Below are 21,664 nucleotides of genomic sequence, written 5' to 3'. Positions count from 1 at the left end.
GGTGAACATTTTTGTTATTTTATTTATTTATTTATTATATGTACGTACACTGTAGCTGTCTTCAGACACACCAGAAGAGGGCGTCAGATCTCGTTACAGATGGTTGTGAGCCACCCATGTGGTTGCTGGGATTTGAACTCCGGACCTTTGGAAGAGCAGTCGGGTACTCTTACCCACTGAGCCATCTCACCAGCCCCCATTTTTGTTATTTTTAAATGGGAGAGTTTACATCATGTACGCATGTACCTGAGTTCTTATTGGTGTGAAGAGACACCAAACCACTGTAACTTTTTTTCTTGGTTTTTCGAGACAGGGTTTCTCTGTACAGCCCTTGCTGTCCTGGAACTCACTTTGTAGACCAGGCTGGCCTAGAACTCAAAAATCACCTGCCTCTGCCTCGCGAGTGCTGGGATTAAAGGCGTGTGCCATCACGCCCAGCCTTCCTTTTTTTTTTTTAATTTTATTTATTTAATGTATATGAGTACACGGTCTCTATCTTCATGGACACCAGAAGAGGGTGTCAGATATCATTACAGATGGTTATGAGCCACCATGTGGTTGCTGGCAATTGAACTCAGGACCTCTGGAAGAACAGTCCGTGCTTTTAACCCCTGAGCCATCTCACCAGCCCCCCACTGTAACTCTTATAAAGGACATTAGGGCTGGCTTACAGTTCAGAGATTTATTTCATTATTGTCATGGTGTGATACATGGTGGCATGTAGACAAAGAGTGCTGGAGAAGGAGCTGAGAGTTCTATATCTGGATCCGAAGGCAGCCCGCGGAGACTGAGACACACTGGGCATAGTTTGAGCATAGGAGACCTCCTCAAAGCCCACCCGATAGTGATACGCCTCTTCTAACAAGGTCATACCTAGTAGTGCCATTCCCAATGGGCCAAGATGTAAACACACAAGTGTATGGGGGCCCTACCTAGTCACACCTCACAATATGTTTTTGGAAGATTCAGAAGAGATGTGGAGTGATCGTCCTTGAGTAGGTGACATGGAATTGAGGGCATAAATGGAGAATTTTGCAACGGGACTAAGGCCAGTTAAATCACAATGGTCTGAAAGAAAATAATAATAATAATAATAATAATAAAAGATTAAATTGCAGGCTCAGAGTGAATGTGATGAGCTTGTGCAGTTTAAAGGAAGGGACCAAGCTTGCAGTTCAAGTCTGGGAGATACCAGCCTAGGGATGCAGAAGGGGAAAAGAGTGGAATGCTCGGAACTTAGAAATAGGGAGCTGGGGTGATGGTGCAGTGGGTAACAGTGCAAGCTGTGGGGCGCTGAGTTCCAATGAAAAAGGCCTAGTGTGTCTGCCTGCACCTTCAGTGCTGTGGGGGTGGGGCATGGGCAGAGAGAATTATTTCTCAAAGGTTAGAGGGCTCTAGCAGCCAAGCCCCATGAAGACCTGATGCAGTCTCATATCCTCATATCACACCACAGAAGGAGACAACTGACTTCTGAAAATTGTTCTCTGAATTACACACACATGACATTCCCCGGCAAACAAACAAACTAACAAATAAGGTGTTTGTTTGTTTGTTTGTTGAGACAGGGTTTCTCTGTATAGCCCTGGCTGTCCTGAAACTCACTTTGTAGACCAGGCTGGCCTCGAACTCAGAAATCCACCTGCCTCTGCCTCCCAAGTGCTGGGATCAAAGGTGTGCGCCACCACGCTTGGCACAAATAAGTTTTTAAAAATGGTGCACTCCAGGTTCAGTCCAGATGCTGTCTTTGACCACAGAGACCCCCTTGCCTCTCTCCACAGTGTTCAGATTACTGGTGTGTGCTACCTACCAGAACAGTACCTGGTGGCTCTTTCATCTTTTGTTTTGTTTTTGAGACACGGTTTCTCTGTGTAGCCCTGGCTGTCCTGGAACTGGCTTTGTAAACCAGGCTGGCCTCAAACTCGGAGATCTGCCTGCTTCTACCTCCCGAGTGCTGGGGTTAAAGGAGTCTGCCACCATTACCAAGTGGGAGATACTCTCTTAAGAGCATAAGTTGGGAGGCAGAGGCAGGCAGATTTCTGAGTTTGAGGCCAGCCTGGTTTACAGTGTGAGTTCCAGGACAGCAGGGCTGCACAGAGAAACCCTGTCTCGAAAGAAAAAAGAAGAAAGAAGAAGAAGAAGAAGAAGAAGAAGAAGAAGAAGAAGAAGAAGAAAGAAGAAGAAGAAAGAAGAAGAAGAAGAAGAAGAAGAAGANAGAAGAAGAAGAAGAAGAAGAAGAAGAAGAAGAAGAAGAAGAAGAAGAAGAAGAAGAAGAAGAAGAAGAAGAAGAAGAGAATAAGGCAGAGAGCCATCAGATTTCTATAGGTGTGGTTGGAATCTTTAAAGATTCCAATCGTGAAAACAGAATAGCCTGCTGTTTCTATAATACACTATTCGGCAGGGCGTTTAAGAGAAGCATGCACTATGCCAGAACTCATTTCGATTTTCCATCACTTTATCTGTAAATAATGTCTACCTAAAAAATAATGTCTACCTCTTAGGGCTGCTCTACAAAAATTAATTAGTACATATATATGATTCATGAGACAGAAAGAGTTCGAGTGTTTACATGAAATGACCAAAAAAAATTAGATGAACTGGTTGGTCACCATAGAAAACTAATAAAACCTTTTCATGTGTAAACAGAAAACATGGTCAGCCACTGTCCACTCTCTCTCTCTCTCTCTCTCTTTCTTTCTTTTTTTCTTTTTAAGATTTATTCATATGAGTACACTGTCGCTGTATTCTGACACTGCAGAAGAGGGCACTGGATCCCGTTAGTTGGTTGTGAGCCATCATGTGGTTGCTGGGAATTGAACTCAGGATCTCTAGAAGAGCAGTCGGTACTACTAACCACTGAGCCATCTCTCCAGCCACCCCAGTGTCTACTCTTCTGCTGTGTAGGGACGGTAAAGAGGTAGCTGCCTGAGAAGCCTGGAGACCACTGCCACCAGAAGACGAACCCTACTAAGATGGAAAAATATCCGAATCCGGCGACTGGCGGTGGCCCGCCTTTCCCACGGCCCACTCACCGGCCGAGTTTCTGACAGACACTTCACTTCAGCCACTCCCGTTGCGGAGTCTCCCATTGTCCCGCCCTCCACAGGCTAATATTAGTTCTAACCAATAGGAGCACAGCACCCTCAGAGCAGCAACCAATCAGCGTTTAGGGCCGCGTTCCGAGCAGGCGGAGCAGCCAGAGAGCAAGCTGCGCGGTGCCGCGCGGTGGGGGAGGTAAGATGGCGCCGTGCCGGGCGCTTCACCTTTGCTGTTAGGCGCTGCTCGCCCTTTCTGTCAGCTCAGCGCGGCAACGTCGTCTCCTGCAGCGTCGGAGCCTCTCTGGTTGCTAGGCTTTTGGGGAGCCAGGTTCTCCGGTGCCGGGAGCCGTGGTACAAGATGGCGCTTGCAGGACGACGGCCAAGGCGCTCGGGCCGGGGCTGTGAGCGCTGAGGCGGCCAGGGACAAAGGCGGCGAGCCGGGGCGTGGGGGCGGGGCGTGCCGCGCCGTTGCAGTGGTGCCGCGTGGGACAGGCGCCGCGCTTCCGGTCTGCTGCTGCGGAGATTCGGCCAACGTGGTAGGGGCCGGGGCGGCGGGCGGGCGGGCGGGCGGGTCGGTGACGGGAGGCTGGAGGGCGGCGGGAGTCCCGGCGCGACCCGCGGGAGCACGCAGACCAGGACTCGTGGCCGGGCTAAGGCCGTTTCGATCTGTCGTGTGACCGCCCTCCCCGCAGGTTTTGGTATGAACAGGATTCGGATTCACGTCTTGCCAACGAATCGGGGGAGGATCACCCCAGTGCCCAGGTCGCAGGAGCCCCTTTCCTGTTCGTTCACTCACCGCCCGTGCTCTCAGCCGCGGCTGGAGGGGCAGGAGTTCTGCATTAAGCACATTCTTGAAGACAAGAATGCACCCTTCAAACAGTGTAGTTACGTCTCGACGAAGAATGGAAAAAGGTGCCCCAGTGCTGCCCCAAAGCCCGAGAAGAAAGATGGGTACGTGGAGAGGCGTGGGTTATGTGGGTGCCTTCGGGCTCTGAGAGTCGTTCTTACTTTTCAAGGCACGCCAAGCACAGGTTGTATCACCGAGCCTGCTTCAACGCCCAAACCTCCTACCGTTAGACTTTTATTACATTTTGAAGCATTTATTTCCCGTTTGTGGTTTGTTTTGTGTGGGTAGGGACACGTGGGGAGGTCAGAGGCCAATTTGCTGGAGTCGGTTCTAGTACCTCCTGGTACGGAAGGACAGACAGAAGGTTAAGCTTAAGCTTGGCTTGCAGAGTCACAGACTTCCCCCACCCCCTGGCTCCTCTTTTGAGACAGTCTCGCCCTTGCTTGGAACAGTTTTGGCAACCCTTGACGGTTTTTAAAGAACTTTCATGTGTATGGGTGTTTTGCCTGCATGTGTGTTGGTGTGTTCCACGTTCATGCTTGAGGGGAGGGCGTTGGGTCTCCTGGAACTGGAGTGAGAGAATGTTGGTGTCACCATGCCTGTCCCCTGCCTTCAGTTTTAGAGTGCAAAGGGGAGCATGATGGGCAGAGTTGGTCGGATCTGCGGAGTTTTAGGTCGTGTGTTTGTAAAATAGGTATTAAGGATACACACTCTTTGGGAGGCAGGTCAGAACACTCAAATGCTCAGAAGTGATGATGCTGGCAGCAGTGGTGCAGGCCTTTCATCCTAGCACTTGGGAGTTCAGGCCAGCCTAGTAAAAGCATTGAATTCCAGAATTGCCAGGGCTAAACAAAACCCTGTCTCAGCCCTCCCACCCCACCCCGCCAATGATGAGAACTGGAAGGCCATTTGAGGTATTTAGTTAATCGCTTGCTGGAAAAATTAAGGTTTTGAGTTCTGACTATGGTCAGACTGACTTTGAACCCTTAATTCTCCTGCCTCAGCTTCTGGAGTTCTGGGATGGTTCCTGTTCAGCTCTAAAGTCTTCTTCCTTAAACATCCATTATGAGGATTCACGTTCTGCCACACACACACACGTGGTCGGAGGGCGGCGTTCTGCTGTTCGGGTGGTGATGGGATGATGGGACTCAGGTGGTCAGGCCTTGGTGGTAGGCGCTTCTGTTTGCTGAGTCACTGAATTGGCGCTCTAAGTTAATTCTTAATGCTGGAGCGATGACTCACTTGCCAAGCCTTGTTAAGTAATGGGCACACTGTGTGTGTGTGTGTGTGTGTGTTTTGGAAGGGGCGTCATAGTTTTTTTATCATATATGTATTTAATCTGTGTAAAAATATGGCTTTACTAGGTAATTTGTAAACAGCTAGTTCTAGATTTGAAGCATGTGTGCCTGTAGTGGATTGATAGTAAGATGTGTTTCCAGAAGTAGTTTTGAAAAATAAAAGCAGCTCTGATTTTCTCTGAGATACTGCTAACTTTGTGTGTGTGTGTGTGTGTGTGTGTGTGTGTGTGGTATTTATTTATTTATTTATTTATTTATTTACTTCTGTTTTTTTGAGACAGGGTTTCTCTGTGTAGCCCTGGCTGTCCTGGAACTCACTTTGTAGACCAGGCTGGCCTTGAACTCAGAAATCCGCCTGCCTCTGCCTCCCGAGTGCTGGGACTAAAGGCATGTGCCACCACCACCACCACCACCACCACCACCGGCTCTGTTGGATCCTTTCTAAGAGAGGACCTATTAAATATTAATGTTTTGTCTCCTTAGGGTGTCTTTCTGTGCCGAACATGCTCGAAGAAATGCCCTAGCACTTCATGCTCAAATGAAGAAGAGCAACCCAGGCCCTATGGGTGAAACCCTCCTGTGCCAGTTGAGCTCATACGCTAAAACAGAGCTGGGCTCGCAGACCCCAGAGAGCAGCCGCAGTGAAGCCAGCCGGATACTGGGTAAGGATCCTCTCTCCTGGGGTGAGAAAGGAGGATGCTTACGGATGCGGATGCATGTGGCTCACTGCGGTGCTCTGGGAACCGGGTGAGAGCCAGGGGCGCCTCGCGCTGCTGCTGGTTTTGCATTTAGAGTTTGTTTAGATTGTTTCTCCCAACCTGGTGACCTTTCCTTGTGTTAAAGTTTTAAAAAGTTAAAAAGTTTGAATTTTAAGGTTTCAGGTTGAACTCTTAAGTCATGCAGCCTCATCCGTGGAGTTAGAGAGGTGGGAAGTCTTAATGGCTGCTCTTCCCTTCCTTGCCTCAGATGAAGACAGCTGGAGTGATGGGGACCAGGAACCCATCACTGTGGATCAGACATGGAGAGGTGACCCTGACAGTGAAGCCGATAGCATAGACAGTGATCAAGAAGATCCCCTGAAGTAAGTTGTAACTCCACATAAGGCTTTTACATACTTTATGTAGTTAGTATGAGAATGTAGTGTGGCATGGGGTTGATTAATACACGTGGGTGGGTTTACGTGTCATGGTTCAACACCATTTTGCTTTAAGGCAAGATTTCTTGATTGTTTGGCGGAAGTCTACAACTGGGAACTGAGTCTTGCCCTTAAGATGGTTTAGGGAGGAACAAAGGACGAGAGGGAGCCGGCAGGGTGCTGGCTGGCTAGAGAGGAGAAAATGGACGTAAGTAGGTAGTTGTCCGTCCCAAGTCTCAGGAAGAAGGAGCTATTTATACTCAGACGCTTGCAGCAAAATCCCATGGTTCTGACTCTAAATGGGAAAGAAAAGTGTTCAATAGTTGGCTTTGGTTTCATGCCTAATAAAGGAAAACTGATTTAGAAACTCAAATTTTAATTATATGTTAAGTTCTACTCTAACCCCTGGTCATCTTAAGAGTAATATCAAATTATTCCCTGTTCCAAAATCTCTAACTTTTTGAAGCAGGGTCTCATTGTGTAGCTCTGACTGACCTGGAACTTGGTATTTGAGTCAGGCTGACCAAACTCAGGCTTTGTTCTCCCTTGTATTTAGTTTTTGAATCATCTTAGCAGTTAGATAGTGTTTGTCTTCAACAGTGCGTGGTAAACACATGCACACACTATATGTTGGGAACAAAAAAGGGGGGGTCCTGGGTAGGCCCTAGGGAGAAGTGGGGGAAGAGAAGGGGCCTAATGTCCAGCCAGAGTTCTATGCACCGGTTTTTTTTTGAGACAGAATTTCTCTGTGTGGCTCTGATTGTTGTGGAACTCACTCTGTAGACCAGGTAGGCTTTGAACTCAGAGATCTGCCTGCCTCTGCCCAAAGTTAATCTTACAAGTTTTAAGTACTTAACTCAGAATCGGGAAACAATCCTTATATTAACATCAGAATAAAAATGGCCCTTTTTTTTGCAGTGTTGAATTAAAGGCATGCACCAGCATGCCCAGCCATCTACTCATTTTAAATGTATAAATAATAAGGCATCTCCCTTCCCATTCCAATTTGTGAGATAACATATTACCTAGTATCCTTTATGGCAAGATCTCCCTTTGTCCTGTCTCTTCTTTTTTTTTTTAATTTATTTATTATTATATCTAAGTACACTGTAGCTATCTTCAGATACATCAGAAGAGGGCGTCAGATCTCATTACAGATGGTTGTGAGCCGCCATGTGGTTGCTGGGACTTGAACTCAGGACCTTCAGAAGAGCAGTCAGTGAGTGCTCTTAACCACTGAGCCATCTCTCCAGCCCTGTCCTGTCTCTTAGAAAGAATCTGTTCAGTTCCTAGCACCCACATGGGAGCACTCACAAATCACTCGTAACTCCAGTTCCAGGCTATCTGAGAACCTCATCTGCACTCACAGGCCGGTGGCATGTACATAATTAAGAAAAAATTGTTTTTTGTTGTTAGTGCTGAAGATGGGACCAAGGGCATGGTTATCCATGCTAAGCACCTGCCACTGAGGTAGGCTATGCTTCCAAGCCCTCTTTATTTCTTTATTTTTTAATGTCTTAGTAAAATGCTGTGTGAAAATATTCCTGTGTAGGATAAAGTGTCAATTCAGGTTGACTTTGTTAAATACAAATTGAGGCTATTTTCAGCCTTTTACTGTTTCATTGTTTTTATTGTTTTTGAGATAGGGTTTTATATCTAGGTTGACTTTGAATTTGCTGCCTAGTCCAGGCAGGCCTGAACTCCTGGTCCTTGTGTTTCGACCTCTAATACGTGCTGGGATTATTGGCACACGTCATCATGTTTATCTTCATTACTGTTTTTTTTTAATGCTTTGTTGAATTTATCGTTTTATTCCAGACATGCTGGTGTCTATACAGCTGAAGAAGTGGCTCTTATTATGAGAGAAAAGCTAATTCGTTTGCAGTCTTTGTACATTGATCAGTTTAAAAGACTCCAACACCTGCTCAAAGAGAAGAAGCGCCGCTATTTACACAACCGGAAAGTGGAGCATGAAGCTTTAGGCAAGTTAGATGGAGTCGAATCTGCCGGTCTTACAGCTAACAAGTCTCTGTTTACTTAAACTGGAAAAGCATTCTTGATTTCTTTGCAAGTTATACCTTGGCTTTTGTAGCCTTTCTAATGGTGACTGTGTAATGTCCTATCCAGTACTTGAGAAGCTGACGGTACAGAATTTGTTGTGAACTCAAGGCCAGATAGACTGAAATTGTTTAAAAAAACTTGATTTTTTTATTTTTTTTTTTTTGGTGACTTTCTAGGTAGTAGTCTCCTGACTGGCCCTGAGGGACTTTTGGCCAAAGAGAGAGAGAATTTAAAGCGACTAAAATGTCTTAGGCGATACCGTCAACGCTATGGAGTAGAAGCCTTACTACACAGGCAGCTGAAGGAACGCAGAATGCTGGCCACCGATGGGGCTGCTCAACAGGTAATTTGCAAACAATAAGTTTGCTGGAATTTATTGTTTTATTCTAGATGTGCTGTGAGCTCTGTGTGTGCACATTCGATTCATTGATAAAATCATCAAAACACCACAGCTGGTGGCAGCGCACGCCTTTAATGCCAGCACTTGGGAGGCAGAGGCAGGCGGATTTTGGAGTTCCAGGACAGCCAGGGCTACACAGAGGAACCCTGTCTTGAACAAACAAAACAAAAAAAATACCTCGAGCAGTTCTGGCTTTGAAATCCAACTTGTACTAAAAGCACTTACCTGGATGTCAGCAAGACATGAGTCCAGGCTTTGTTCTCTGCCAGTCACCCTGTGCCTGAATAGGAAGCTTTGCAGAACTCAGTATTCAGATTGAAGGGTTTAGGGCATTGATTCCTAACTTCTTTTGTTAAGGAAGTCCTTAGTTTGGAAAATGGGCAAAAGTTTTACTCAAGCAGTTTGGAAAGCTTAAAAAAAAAAATACCAGAAGCAAACTGGGTGTGGTGGCGTGTGCTTGTCTGTAACCTCACTGCTTTGTGGGAGGATGAGGCAGAGTCAGTGAGCTTGAAACCAGCTTGCACTTACACAAGAGTTTGTTAATCATTCTACAAGAATAGCAAAGGGCTGGAGACACGGCTTAGTGCTTAAGAGTGTTGATAGCTCTTCCAGAGGACTCAGGTTTGAGTTCATGAACCCATACTCCACTCCAGCCAGCTGTAACTCCAGTCCCTAGGGATCTAAAACCCGACTGCACACACTGAGATAAACATGCAGGCAAAACACTCACACGTACAAAATTAAGTAAAGATAGCTGGGCATGGGCACACCTTTATTCAGCATTCTGGAGGCAGAGACAGGAGGATGGATCTTTGAGTTCTAGGCCAGCCAGGGCTCTTACACAGGGAAATCCTGTTCTGAAAAACAAAGCAGATTAAATGGGGTGGGGGTGGGGTTAAAAATAAATGGCAAAAATAGTAGCAGTTAAATGTCATAGTAAGGCTGACAGAATAATTCCATGACCATTGTTTTTGTTGTATTGAGGCCTCACCTGTGGCTGTGTGGCTGTGAAAAGAACTGCGGGTGTAAAGAGCCCCCAGTGTAGGCCGTGTGGGCTGGGTGTTAGAGGCTCTAGTGCACAGTGGCTGAGAAGGTGGCAGAGCCTTGGTGGCTGGCTCTCTCCTGATTCCAGTTTATTTGTCTGCACCACAGTGCAGGGCACAGTTGGATGGTTTTTCCTCCTCGGTGCTCCGACCCTCACAGAGCCCACAAGTACTGGGCTTGGACAGCGTGATGGCTGCTGTGGTGACTGAGGTGGTAGCATCATAACCTTAGGGCTTCTAAAGTCATTTGCGTAGCGTGCTTGAGGTTACAGCTACCACCTCCAGAAAGTTTTATTGTTAGAAGATAAGTTAGTTGAACTGGGGATTTAGTTTGGTGTTGGAGCATATGTGTGTGGTTCAGGATTTATTCCTTAGCATTACCAAAAAACTTGATGTTTGAGTCAGGTTCCCCCTGTGTAGCCCCCTGGTTGTCCTGGAACATGCTGTGTAGACCATGCTGGCCTCTCAGATTTGTCTCTGTCTTTGCTAAGATTGATACATTGACCACAGTGCCTAGTTAAAGCATGAGTGTTCATTAATGCTGCCAAGGGCTCCTCCAATCCCTATGCCATCAAGAATAAAGATGAACTGGAGTGTGTGGCCAAGTCTAACCGCTGATTTCCCAGCTGCTGCCTAATAAACTGTGTCCTTTGGAACAATTCCAAAAAAAAAAAAAGCATGAGTGTATAGCATACAGTCTTTCCTCCTCACCTCTGAGGGATAGACTCTAAGGTACCTGAAGGAGCCCTGAGACTTTGTAGGTATCATCACGCAGGTGTTATATGCTTATGAATAAGCCAGTGATGGCAATATAAAGTTAACGTAAGCTATTTACAATTTAGAGATAATTCCTATGATTCTGTATTTAATATTTGCAGACCCAGGCTGACTATAGGTTAACCTAGTTAAGGGACAGACTGCTCTTCATATTACTTCTACTGTGTGGAGAGGTACTTTTAGGATTAACTCCATTCTGTATGTATAAGGTTGCATTGTTACAGTATTGGTGGGTGGGTTTGTTAAATGTTACATTTTCCACTTTGTATGAATTGACTTTCCTTGTATTACTGAATAATAGCATAGTTATATGTTTTTTGTAGGGGTTTATTTGTATTTTCTCAATTTTAGGCTCACACTACTCGATCCAGTCAGAGGTGCTTAGCCTTCGTGGATGATGTGCGCTGCTCCAATCAGTCTCTCCCGATGACCAGACACTGCCTTACCCGTATCTTTACAGCCCTGTGTTTAGGTTCTGAGCCTCTGGTTAAGATAGGGTGATTGTGGTCTTCGTCAGTTTCACTCAAGATCCTGATTACTTTGGCCCTAAATCAAGGCCAGCAGTTTTCTGAAGCTGTTGGTTTCAAGCAGGCGCCTAAATAAATGTCTTTCTATGGTCTGTTGGCCATTTCAGAAATTTGAAAATGTAATGGTCAATTCATTAGAAAGAAACATCTGTGTGGATGTGGGACCCAGCTGTATAATTGTAGCACTTGGGAGGGTAAGGCAAGAGAACTGGGAATTTGAGGCGTGCCTGGGCTATAGCAAAATCCTATCTGGGGTAGATGAAGTAGGGGCGGGGAGCTGAAGACACAGCTGAGTCACTGGTGACGGATGTGAAGGCTGATGACAGTCTTAATGAGCTCCCACAGTTCCCGTATATACTAACGTGACAGCTTGAGCTTTTGTTCATTAAGTTATGTGTTAAATCTGTTACCAAGAGAAAAGGGTTACTGTGGGTTTTCTGCCCTGAACATGAGTCTCTACTGTGAGTTTTTGTGCAGTAATATTGTTAGTGCTCTAACTTGTAGGCTTTAAACTTACTCAAATTAGAAACTCTGAAAAAAAAAAACCGAAATGTTTTCTCCCCAGGAACATGAATTCTCTCTATTCTTTCTACTTGTGATTTTAAACCAATGTACACTGTGCTCTGGTATAGAACTATATGTGTTGATGGACTACAAAAGTTGTGATGTTTATTGAATTTTTATGCAACCTGTATAGTTTTGGATTTCATTTGCATATATTTAAAAGTCAAAAATATTTTTCTAGTTTAGCTTGTTGTCTTTTATGTAGTCCTACATAGTTGGGAGACAGGCAGGAGGATTGCTTGAGTCCAGGAGTGGATAAAATCACCTCAAAAAAGTGATAGGAAGAGGTGGGGAGAACCCCCTCTGGGTCTTTGATAGGAAAGGAAAAGGTTGTTTCTGTTTTTGTTTTCCCCTATTCCATTTAATGAAATATTTGAAGTTAATTATTATACTAATGCCTGAATGCCTTGCCTTTTTAGCCTCATAATACTGGGACTACAGGTGTAGCTACCACACTTGGTTTAGAGGGACTGCTTTTAACATATAAATGCACATACATTATACAAAGTAAGGAGCTCTAAGGATGTAGGTTAATGTGATTGGGTAAAGGCCAGAGAACGACAAAGGGTCCTGATGTCTGGGCTGGAGGGGAGATTGGAGACTCCTATAACAGGTAAGATATAAGAATGCTGAAAGGCGGAAAGAATGCTGCTGACATGGAAACTGTAATAGAACAGGAGATACTAAAGCAGAAATGTGGAGTAGGGGGATAGTGGAAACCGTTGTGTGTCAGCTTAATTTAAAACATAGCACTTCAGAGGTAGCAGTCCGATGATGAGGCCAAGTTCACGCTTGGGTTTGTAGTGAGTTTTTCATGGTATTAGAAACAAACATTAAAATTTCTGCAGACTTATAAGCAGAAACAACATTGTATCTCTTGCCTCTTGGAAGAGGATGGATGGTACTTGCTTCTGCAACAAGCTGTTTGTACTAGTTTCTATATGGGTTTTCTCTTGTCAATGTATGTTCCTTGGTAAGTTGTTACCACTTGACACTTCCTGTCTCTAGTTTAAATGGCTAGAGTCCTGGAAAGAGTTGGGAGTGAATTATAAATTATTGGTAGGGTTAAAATTATGTGCACAAAACTACACTTACAGCCATAACTAAAAATAACTCCTGCAGTTGGCTTTCAGTAAAAATGTAGTTTTCTGCATCGTCAGACTTGTGTTTGGCACTGCAGACTCCTGTATTGTGTTCTTGCAATGGGTCCTGGTTTATTTTCCTTAACTGTTCTGTAGATATCTGTCAGGATACAAATCAGGTTCTCTTCAAATGCTGCCAGGGATCTGAAGAGGTCCCCTGCAACAAACCAGTTCCTGTAAGCCTTTCTGAGGATCCCTGCTGCCCTCTGCATTTCCAGTTGCCTCCTCAGATGTATAAGCCCGAGCAGGTACTGTCTGTGCCAGACGATCTGGAAGCCGGCCCCATGGATCTGTACTTGAGTGCTGCCGAGCTTCAGCCCACTGAGAGTTTACCACTGGAGTTCAGTGATGTAAGTTAGAGAAGCTCTGCTCTGATTGGCCCTTGACAGAAGGCCCCGTTTACTAGTGGTGAGAATAGTTAGCCGTTTTCAGCCTAGAGGGTGATGTGATTCTAACGCATTGACTGTGCCTGTTTATCTGTCTACACTCTGTGCTCTACCTTTCTCCTCCTCAGACTTTTTGTTCTGAGACAGAACCTAATTCTGTAGCCTGAGTTGAACGTGAACTCGTGATCCATGTCTCATAAGTGTTGGTGTTAGAGACACGCACCCCCATGCCTGGCCTCCTTTGTTTCTCTGGGATGGGATTCGTAGAGCACAACTTGGGAAGTGATTTATTTTTTTATTAAGGTGTTTATATGCAGCACCTATCATTACTGAGGATGTTGGTACCATACTTTCTAATTAGATGAGTAAAAAACATGGTTTGTATATGTTTTGGTGGTTTTTAAACATCTTCTGATAGATAAGCAGTTTTGCTGACCCTTTTTAAAAAGTTTTATTTTTGACAGATTTTATTACAAAATTTATTCAGTTTTCAGACTTTATGTGGTTCAGTTCTAATTTAGTGTTTTTGATGCTGTTATGAATGGGGTCTGAACATTTCTATCTTTTTTTGCTTGCTCCTTGAAACACAGCTTTGTACCACGACTTTAAAAAACTGGCATTTGATGCCTTTTTTTCTTCTTTAAAAGTTTTTTTTTTCTTAATGTGTGTGTTTTGTTGTATGTATATATGTATGTATCCATGTATGTATGTATGTATGTATGTGCACCCTATGTGTGCCTGGCATCAGAGGTCAGAAGAGGTTAGATCTCCTGGGGCTGAAGTTATAGCCAGTTGTGAGCCACCATGTAGATGCTGGTAATTGAACCTGAATCCTCTGCAGAATTAACAGGTGTTTCTCTCCACGAGCTCTTTTGGGAGGCACTTGATGGAGCAGGTGATGTGTAGTATAAATCCCAGCTCGAGAAACAGCCTTGCGCTTAGAACCTTTGTAGTCACTGCTTCCAGGGGATGAGGTCCCTGGAAGGCTGTGTCCTGTTCAAACCTACTTTTCCTCTGCTGTTTGGAGAGAGATGATGCCAGTCTCCTTTTGCTCTGGGAGTCTGGCAGCTTAGGATATAGTCTATAAATCTCTTAGCTATGAATTTGGAGTAATTATTTTAAGGTCAAACTGGCCTAACATTTTAAGCACTTTCCTCTATGGCTTTAGAGAGTTTGAGTTCTCAGTGATGGGGAAGCTTAGCGTTAGAGTCCTCCTTCCCATGGGGCAGGGCTGCGTATTGGGCTTTCTTTTCCAGTTTACGGTGTTAGTGCCCAGAGTGGGTTTCATACCTGAGCTTACCTCTTTACCTCTGCTTTTCCTTCCCACTCAAAATAGACGTTTTCTAGTTGTCCAATGGACAAGGTTCTCTTCACCACTCAGTCCTGGCATTCTCACAAATAGACGTTGTTTAAATAATGTACCTATGGGTAGAAAGAGCTGGCACCAACCCCAAGCTTTAAAAAGAGAAATTGCAGGAAACACAGTGTGCACTGTCTCGGTGTGTGCGTGGGCTCTGTGGCCCGAGAGCTGTGTCCAATGGACGTCTGTAGTGGGTAGTGGGCAGTGTGGTTGTCTCTTTCCTCCTGCTTGCACCGAGTAGTTTGTTTACTTGCTGTTGTTTTTAAAGGCATTTTAAAGAAAGGATACATTACGTATCCCTCGAACTCTCAGAGATCTGCCTGCCTCTGCCTCCGCCTCCCTCCAGAGTGCTGGGTTTAAAGGTGTGCGTTCCCATGCTTGGCTTTAGACTTAAATTTTTTTTTTTTTTTTTAAGGATTCAATTTTATTTTATGTGTATCAGTGTTTGGCCTGCACACATGCAAACCCTGTCCATGACCCTAAGAAGCCAAATGAGTCAAAAGTCGGATCCCCTGGAGTGGAGTTAGTTCTGTGTAGAGCACCGTGTGGATGCTGGGCACTGCATCTGCGTTCTCTGGAAGCTCTTAACTGCTGAGCTATTTTTCCAGCCCCCAATTAAAATTATGTTTGGCTTTTTATTTATTTGTTTGACTTATTTTAGATAAGGTCTTGCTCTGTAGACCAGGCTTGCTTCAAACTCAGAGAGATCCACCTGCCTTTTGATTCCTGAGTGTCGGGATTAAAGTTTTAGATTTCTAAAAACTGTTATTAAACTGTGTTAACCCTTAATTATGAAAAGGTTGTGATTTCTATTCCTGGTGATTAGCACACCAAGATTTTATGCTGCATACTAATTATGTAGAATGGTTTCCTTGTGACAGCCTCATACAGGCGTATGATGCACTTTGAAGTCTTTCCCTGTCAGCCTTCTGCTCCCCTCCCTCTGCCTGTTCTTCTGTCACGTGGGACCTTTACATTCTTAGCTAGAGCTTAAACGCATTAGCCGAATTTGTCGAGATGGCTTGGAACTTAGGTTGCCACTGTAGCGCTGTGGGCCTAAATCACTGTTGGTTTGAGGAAGTAGCCAGGGACGATGTTTTTGATCTGCTGACTCCACGGTGTCTCTGGGAATGGCGGATTCATGTGGGAAGAGTAGAGTGGAGAATATAATGTCTTTTTTTTTTTTTTCCCCCTAAACAGAATACTTGAACTATGTTAAGTGTAAGACTCAAAGGCTTAGCCGTGCCAGGTGGCACAGGCCTTTAATCCCAGCTCCTGGGAGGCTGAAGCAGAGCATCCTAAGGTCAAGTCTTGCCTGGGCCACAGGGTGAGTTCCAGGCTAGCCTGGTCAACTTAGTAAGACCCATTTCAAAGTAGAGCGTGAAGAAGAGGGCGCTGAGATGTAGTGCAGTATAGAATGTCTGTCTGCCGTGAGAGAGAGAGCGAGCAAGGCCTGACCTCAGGCCACGTTGCTCATTCTAGGGATTGGAGTTAAGCATAGTATCCTGTCTTTGCCATTCAGAAACATCTGAGTTTCTGTGGTCTCTCCTCTCTTTAGTTGCTTGCTCTGAATGTTGGTCAGTCTTGTATCACCAATGTGTTTTCCAGCAGGGTTTCATGTTACTTTGTCCATAGGCTGATTGTTCTTATTGGATGCCTCAGTCAGGAGCGTAGATGTTGACTGTAATGAGAGAGAGAGAGAGAGAGAGAGAGAGAGAGAGAGAATGAATGAGTATATGAATGAGTGTGTGTGTGGAGTGAGTGTAGTGTGTGTGTGTGTGTGACAAGGCATCCGAGTTCTCTCCTTCCACTGTGTGACTAAATACAAGCCATTAGACTTTACTTACTGAGCCAACCTGCCAGCCTTGTATTTTCTCTTTATTTTTCCTTTTAAAAGTATTCTTTTACACTTAGTTTGTGTGTGTGTGCACATGCATGTGTTATGTGCACATCAGAGGGCAGTTATAGGAGTCTATTCTCTCCATCATGTGGATTCTGGGGTTCAAACTCAGTTCACCTCTCTTAGCGATGCCTTTGTTCACTGTAGAACATGTGTGATGCTGGGCAGTGGTGGCGCACACCTTTAATCCCAGCATTTGGGAGGCAGAGGCAGGCGAATTTCTGAGTTCGAGGCCAGCCCGGTCTACAAAGTTAGTTCCAGGACAGCCAGGGCTACACAGAGAAACCCTGTCTCGAAAACAAACAAACAAAAAGAACCTGTATGATACTTTTGGCACTGATCTTGAGTAGTGTGTTGTGCAGTCGTTGCAAGCATCTTTTTCCTCCCTTGGTTTAAACAGACTCTGTACCTGTTAAGCCTCTCCCTGACTCTCGGTGCTCACTCTTTCACTTCATGACTTTCCTAGTGGAAATGAGCTAAGAGAAGGCTTTCACTGTTGTTGGATCTTGTTCACTGATCTAAGCAAGGGGGGAGGGGCCTAGAGTTACATTGAGCTTTGGTGAACATTGTCAGTTGTGGCTTACTGACGTCCTAGATACTGCTGACGGACTTTTCTCTTTTCCCCAGGACTTGGATGTCGTGGGTGATGGCATGCCATGCCCGCCGTCGCCGTTGCTCTTTGATCCTTCAGTAACTCTTGAAGATCATTCGGTCACAGAAAGTGCCGGAGACCCAGTGGGTATCTTTAACAATGACTCTCAGCTAGGTTCCCTCATGTAGTGACCAGTCAGGCAGTTGGCTAGCATGAATTCCAGGGAGTAGCGTGATTCCCAAATAGAGTGCAAAAGTGTCCAAGATGGTGGTTTTCTCGGTGAATACCATAAAATGGAAATACCCGCTTTAATAAAACACCACAATCCAAAGCAGCCGCAGTCCATCACCGAGGGAAGTCAACCGGGAAGCTGGAGGCAGGAGCTGATAGAGAGGCATAAAACAACTTCTTTTGCTTTTGAATGCTTGTCGCATACTAATTTCCCAGATGAGCCGCAGAACTCCTAATGGTTCTTAATCCTCAAGAGGGGCATCCGTTTATTTGAGTGAAAGGTGATAGATACATTGTCTCTTTAAGGGAGAGTTCATCACTCCAGTTATTCTAGAATAAGGGTGAGGGAGGTTACCGATGGCTCTCACTGAAGACTAACAGTTCTACTGTAGCTGTTGGTTTCAAGCAGACGCCTAGAGAACTGTCTTCCTGTGGTTTATTAGCTACTCTGGACTTCAGTAGAGAATGACTGTTTCATTTGGAAGAAACAACCCTTGTTCTCTCTGGTTTCACAGCCTCAGTAATTCTGGTTCTTTGGATCAGCAGCAGCCTGGGGCAGCAACCAGCATGTTAGCTACTTTATCTCTCTGCTCTGTCAGAGTCATGCGTCAGGCCCATTGGAGGAGTCTCTAACCAAAGTGCCTTTATTTATTTTAATAGGGACAGATGCAGGCGGCCGGGGATGGGTGCAGATCCCAGGGACCTCGAAGTGTAGAGAAAGCCTGTGCAGCATTCCCTCAGCGTGGATTGGCTACTGCGAATGGAAAACCAGAACCCACTTCTATCAGTTGACATTCATTCTGGGAATTGTTTGCTTTTGGATTTGAACTTTCCATTCTTCAGACAAGTGTATCTCTGATCATCTCTCCCTGAACAGGGACAACTCAGACCACATTGTTTCCTTCGGGGCTTTAGAGCGCTATAGACAAACATAATCCAAGTTTATGTGGAATGAATACTTAGTATTTAAGTTTGGGGATTTTTTTTTTTTTTTTTGCAAGGAAGAACGTGAGGTGATCCCTGCCTTTGGGATGCAATGCATATTGGAGACTGCCTGGGAGAGAGACATTCTGTAATGGGACTCCTAAGCCACGGACAGAACCCCACATGGATGTCCAGGCAGGCAGTGCTGGAGACGGTGCTCGGCAGGAGTTGGCCTTTCGTGTCTGGCTGGCTGTGTCTAAAGGCCTGTATCGAAGCCTTTCCTCTGCTCGTTTCCTTGTGAATTGTGACTGAGGAGAGCAGCCCACAGGTCTGGGCTCTCCTTAGTGATTCTTGCTTTTAACTTAAGTAAGTTCCTGTGGTGACTCCATGTAAGATGTAGTGAGATTACTGTATATAGTTTCTATTAAATGTTAAAATGCTATCAAAGTGTAAAGTGATCTGGACTGATTGTGTTCTCTTCGGATTTGAGTATGTTCTGATGGGAAAGGTGCACACTTGTATTCTAAGACAGGCACTCTGGAGAAACTCATGACAGAGGTGGTACCTAGTTCCCAGGGCCAGGTAAACTTGTGTTCGCTGGAGAGCTAGGGGTTAATTCACTAGGGGGCTCGAGACCTGGCAGAGCCTTAGGACCTTGGTTCAACCCCAGCGAGGATGGTGGAATGGCAAAGCAGACAGTGTGGGTGAGTTTGTGTAAAGCCGCTTCCTAGGGGAGCGTTAGACAGAAATGATGAGCAGTTCCCAGGAAGAAGCTAATAAAACTCCCAAGGAAAGCCGCAAAGCTCCTCCCTGGGGTGGGCGGTCATCCCTTTACTGGGTGAGTCGGACATTTCTCCCTGCAAGGAAGTAGACTAGATCATTCTCTCAGCCCAGACCCCTTTCGGGTGTTGGCTGTTGTATACTCTCCTGTCGCTTATGCCTAAGATGTAAGGTTCCTGATGGTTATAGAGCATCATGGCAGGATCAGAAGCTGTGAGCTTGCATGGGGACCACTAGCATGTGAGACAGCACACGTACAAGATACAAGGTTTTTCATCTCAAAGCCCATCCCCAGTGATAACTTCCTGCAGCATTTCTGCATCACCTAGATATCCCAAAACTGCCACCAACTGGGTGCCAAGTGTCCGAGTGCCAGAGACTGGCAGGCATTTCTAGTTCAAATAATCACATCGGGGGTTGGCCAGTGGGAAGCACAAGAGCACAGTCCTGGACCAGATTGTCAGAAGGGGAACTGGTCCAAACAGCACTGAGGGCAGGCCAGAGTACATCTGTTAGAGCCAGGCCAAACTGTAATCCCCCCCCCCCCTCACTGCTGAGACACATGGAGGCCCCACAGCAGTACCCCAGAGTGGGAAGGTTGGATGGCTCATGGGAAATGTACACTATGGTGACTTAGGAGGGATAGTGGCTCCTATTTATGCTGCCTAACATTGTATTTTTGGTTTTTTTGTGTGTGGTTTTTCGAGACAGGGTTTCTGTGTAGCCCTGGCTGTCCTGGAACTCACTCTGTAGAGCAGGCTGGCCTCGAACTCAGAAATCCGCCTGCCTCTGCCTCCCGAGTGCTGGGATTAAAGGCGTGTGCCACCACGCCCGGCCCAACATTGTATTTTTGATGGAGTCAGATAAGTGCTGAGGGATTTGTGCTGTTTGGGACTTTGCTAACATTATTTTATCAGTGTCCTCTTAGCTGCCCAAGGAATCAGGAAGTAAGTGAAACTTAGAGATCTCAGCAAGTTCCTGAAGCCTGCAAGTTTCACAAGTCACACCTTCCCTAAGTTATATAAGCAGTAATTTAACTTCTGCGGAGAGGAGACTCTAAAACCAGCAAACTGCAAACCACCTCTCAGCAAGATGTGTAAGGAGCACCAGGGTTGTAACTTTTGTGAGTTATCACCATTTTGGGAGGGATGAACCTATCTTTCAGTGATGACCCTGTCTTTGGGTCATCCGTACTCCTGTAAACAAGCCAATAAACCCTACAGTTCACTGAATACTTGGATGGAATCATGTCCTTGGTGTGTCATGCATGTGCCAGCCAGGGCTCCCTAGGAAACTCAACATGGCTGCAGTGGCCACTACTGACCACAAGGGGGAGCTAGGGAGATGGGCGCAAATTAAAATACGGATTTCCAACCAACCTCTAAGGTTGGGGAAATCAGCCTGAACCAGGAAGAGTGGGAGGAATATGGGACGGGGAAGGTGGAGAGGAAGCAGTGGAAGGCTAAGGAGGGAACAACCTAAGGTAAATGGTGTGTGTGTACTGGGAAGGAGCAGATGTTACTCCTTACTGAGCCTGGGAGACCTAAAACCCTACTCAGGGCCCTTCAGAAAACAATACAAGACTGGGAAGCCTTTTGGTCACATTACCTTCTTTTCAAAGGCCTGTTTCATTGTAATAACATGGTGTTTAGAAGCACTCAGAATGTCAACAAAGTAGCTGCCACTTTCTCAGATGTAGCTCGCAGTGAATCAGCATTGACTTAAGTAAACTACCTCAGGACAGCCCAAGGTTAGAAAATAACTCCCCCCCAACCCCCCCCCCCCATGCATTGCTCATTCCTACTGCGCCTAGGCAAGAACTTGCTTTATCATTTCTGTTCTGCATTACCAAGGCTGTAGCTCAGGTCTGTCTAAGCCCACTTGATACTTGATTAGCCATGCAAGAAAAAGACACCCCACACAAAATACACAAATCCTACGTGGTCTTACAAACTATTTTCTTACTTCCCTTCCTTCCCCCGCCTCGCCCCCCTGTGCCCGCAACACCTCTCCTCTTTTGGTGGAGTCTCAGCATTCAGCCTTGGTTGGCCTAGAACCCTCTGTAGCCCAGGCTGGCTTCAGACTGAGATCCTCCTGCCTCTGACTCCCTAGTGCTGGGTTTAAAAGCATACGTTACCATACCTGGCTTCAATTTTTTTTTTCCTTTTAAAATAAGTTAGTTTCAGCCAGGCATGGTGGCACACGCCTTTAATCCCAGCACTCAGGAGGCAGAGGCAGGCGGATTTCTGAGTTCAAGGCCAGCCTGGTCTACAAAGTGAGTTCCAGGATAGCCAGGGCTACACAGAGAAACCCTGTCTTGAAAACCAAAAACAAACAAAAAAGTTAGTTTGTTGGGCCTATGGAGTAGCCCAGCAGTTAAGAGCTCAGGCCGCTCTTCCAGAGAACCCAGGTTTGATTCCCAGCCCACACATGGTGGCTCACATCTGTTCCAGGGCACCTGATACCCTCTTCTAGTCTCCAAGGGCACAGACATGTACACAAATATATATGCAAGCAAAATANTCATAAAATAAAAAATAAACCTTTAGAAAAAAAAAGTTAGTTTGCAATCTGGGTGTGGTGGTGCATGCCTTTAATTCCAGCACGCAGGAGGCAGGGGCTGGCAGATCTCTGGGAGTTCAAGGCCAGCTTCATCTACATA

At 45.6% G+C, this 21,664-nt stretch overlaps 1 protein-coding gene and 2 non-coding genes across 5 annotated transcripts; all 3 read left to right on the top strand.

Moving 5' to 3' along the window:
- Positions 1–3,190: 3,190 nt before the first annotated feature.
- Positions 3,191–18,676, top strand: Kansl2 (KAT8 regulatory NSL complex subunit 2). 3 transcript variants are annotated; one of them, XM_029469937.1, is made up of 10 exons: positions 3,191–3,571; positions 3,728–3,986; positions 5,664–5,842; positions 6,147–6,261; positions 8,134–8,297; positions 8,553–8,719; positions 10,948–11,044; positions 12,926–13,077; positions 17,103–17,210; positions 17,959–18,676. In XM_029469937.1, the coding sequence occupies exons 2-10, from the start codon at positions 3,736–3,738 to the stop codon at positions 18,088–18,090; spliced, it is 1,365 nt and encodes a 454-aa protein (XP_029325797.1). In that variant the 5' UTR covers positions 3,191–3,571; positions 3,728–3,735; the 3' UTR covers positions 18,091–18,676. The 3 variants fall into 3 exon arrangements, with proteins under 3 accessions (XP_029325797.1, XP_021038956.1, XP_021038960.1); XM_021183297.2 differs by having other exon boundaries at positions 12,926–13,179; XM_021183301.2 differs by lacking the exons at positions 3,191–3,571; positions 3,728–3,986; positions 6,147–6,261 and having other exon boundaries at positions 5,766–5,842; positions 12,926–13,179.
- Positions 11,137–11,273, top strand: LOC115029454. Its single transcript, XR_003835030.1, has one exon. It is a non-coding gene; the product is annotated as a small nucleolar RNA SNORA2/SNORA34 family (small nucleolar RNA).
- LOC115029457 lies at positions 17,656–17,791 on the top strand. Its single transcript, XR_003835033.1, has one exon. It is a non-coding gene; the product is annotated as a small nucleolar RNA SNORA2/SNORA34 family (small nucleolar RNA).
- Positions 18,677–21,664: the final 2,988 nt, after the last annotated feature.

This window comes from Mus caroli, chromosome 15 (assembly GCF_900094665.2).
Source record: "Mus caroli chromosome 15, CAROLI_EIJ_v1.1, whole genome shotgun sequence".
Classification (NCBI taxonomy): domain Eukaryota; kingdom Metazoa; phylum Chordata; class Mammalia; order Rodentia; family Muridae; genus Mus; species Mus caroli.
The sequence above is the reverse complement of the archived record's forward strand: the minus strand, read 5'-3'. Positions and strand labels throughout refer to the sequence as shown.

What these genes read in the sequence shown, in the direction of transcription:
- Kansl2 (XM_021183297.2), top strand. Translation starts at nt 3,736, where the DNA reads ATGAACAGGATTCGGATTCACGTCTTGCCAACGAATCGGGGGAGGATC. An exon ending in GATCAAGAAGATCCCCTGAA is followed by an intron (nt 6,262 to 8,133) that starts GTAAGTTGTAAC and finishes GTTTTATTCCAG; the next exon opens with ACATGCTGGTGTCTATACAG. An exon ending in GACCAGACACTGCCTTACCC is followed by an intron (nt 11,045 to 12,925) that starts GTATCTTTACAG and finishes ACTGTTCTGTAG; the next exon opens with ATATCTGTCAGGATACAAAT.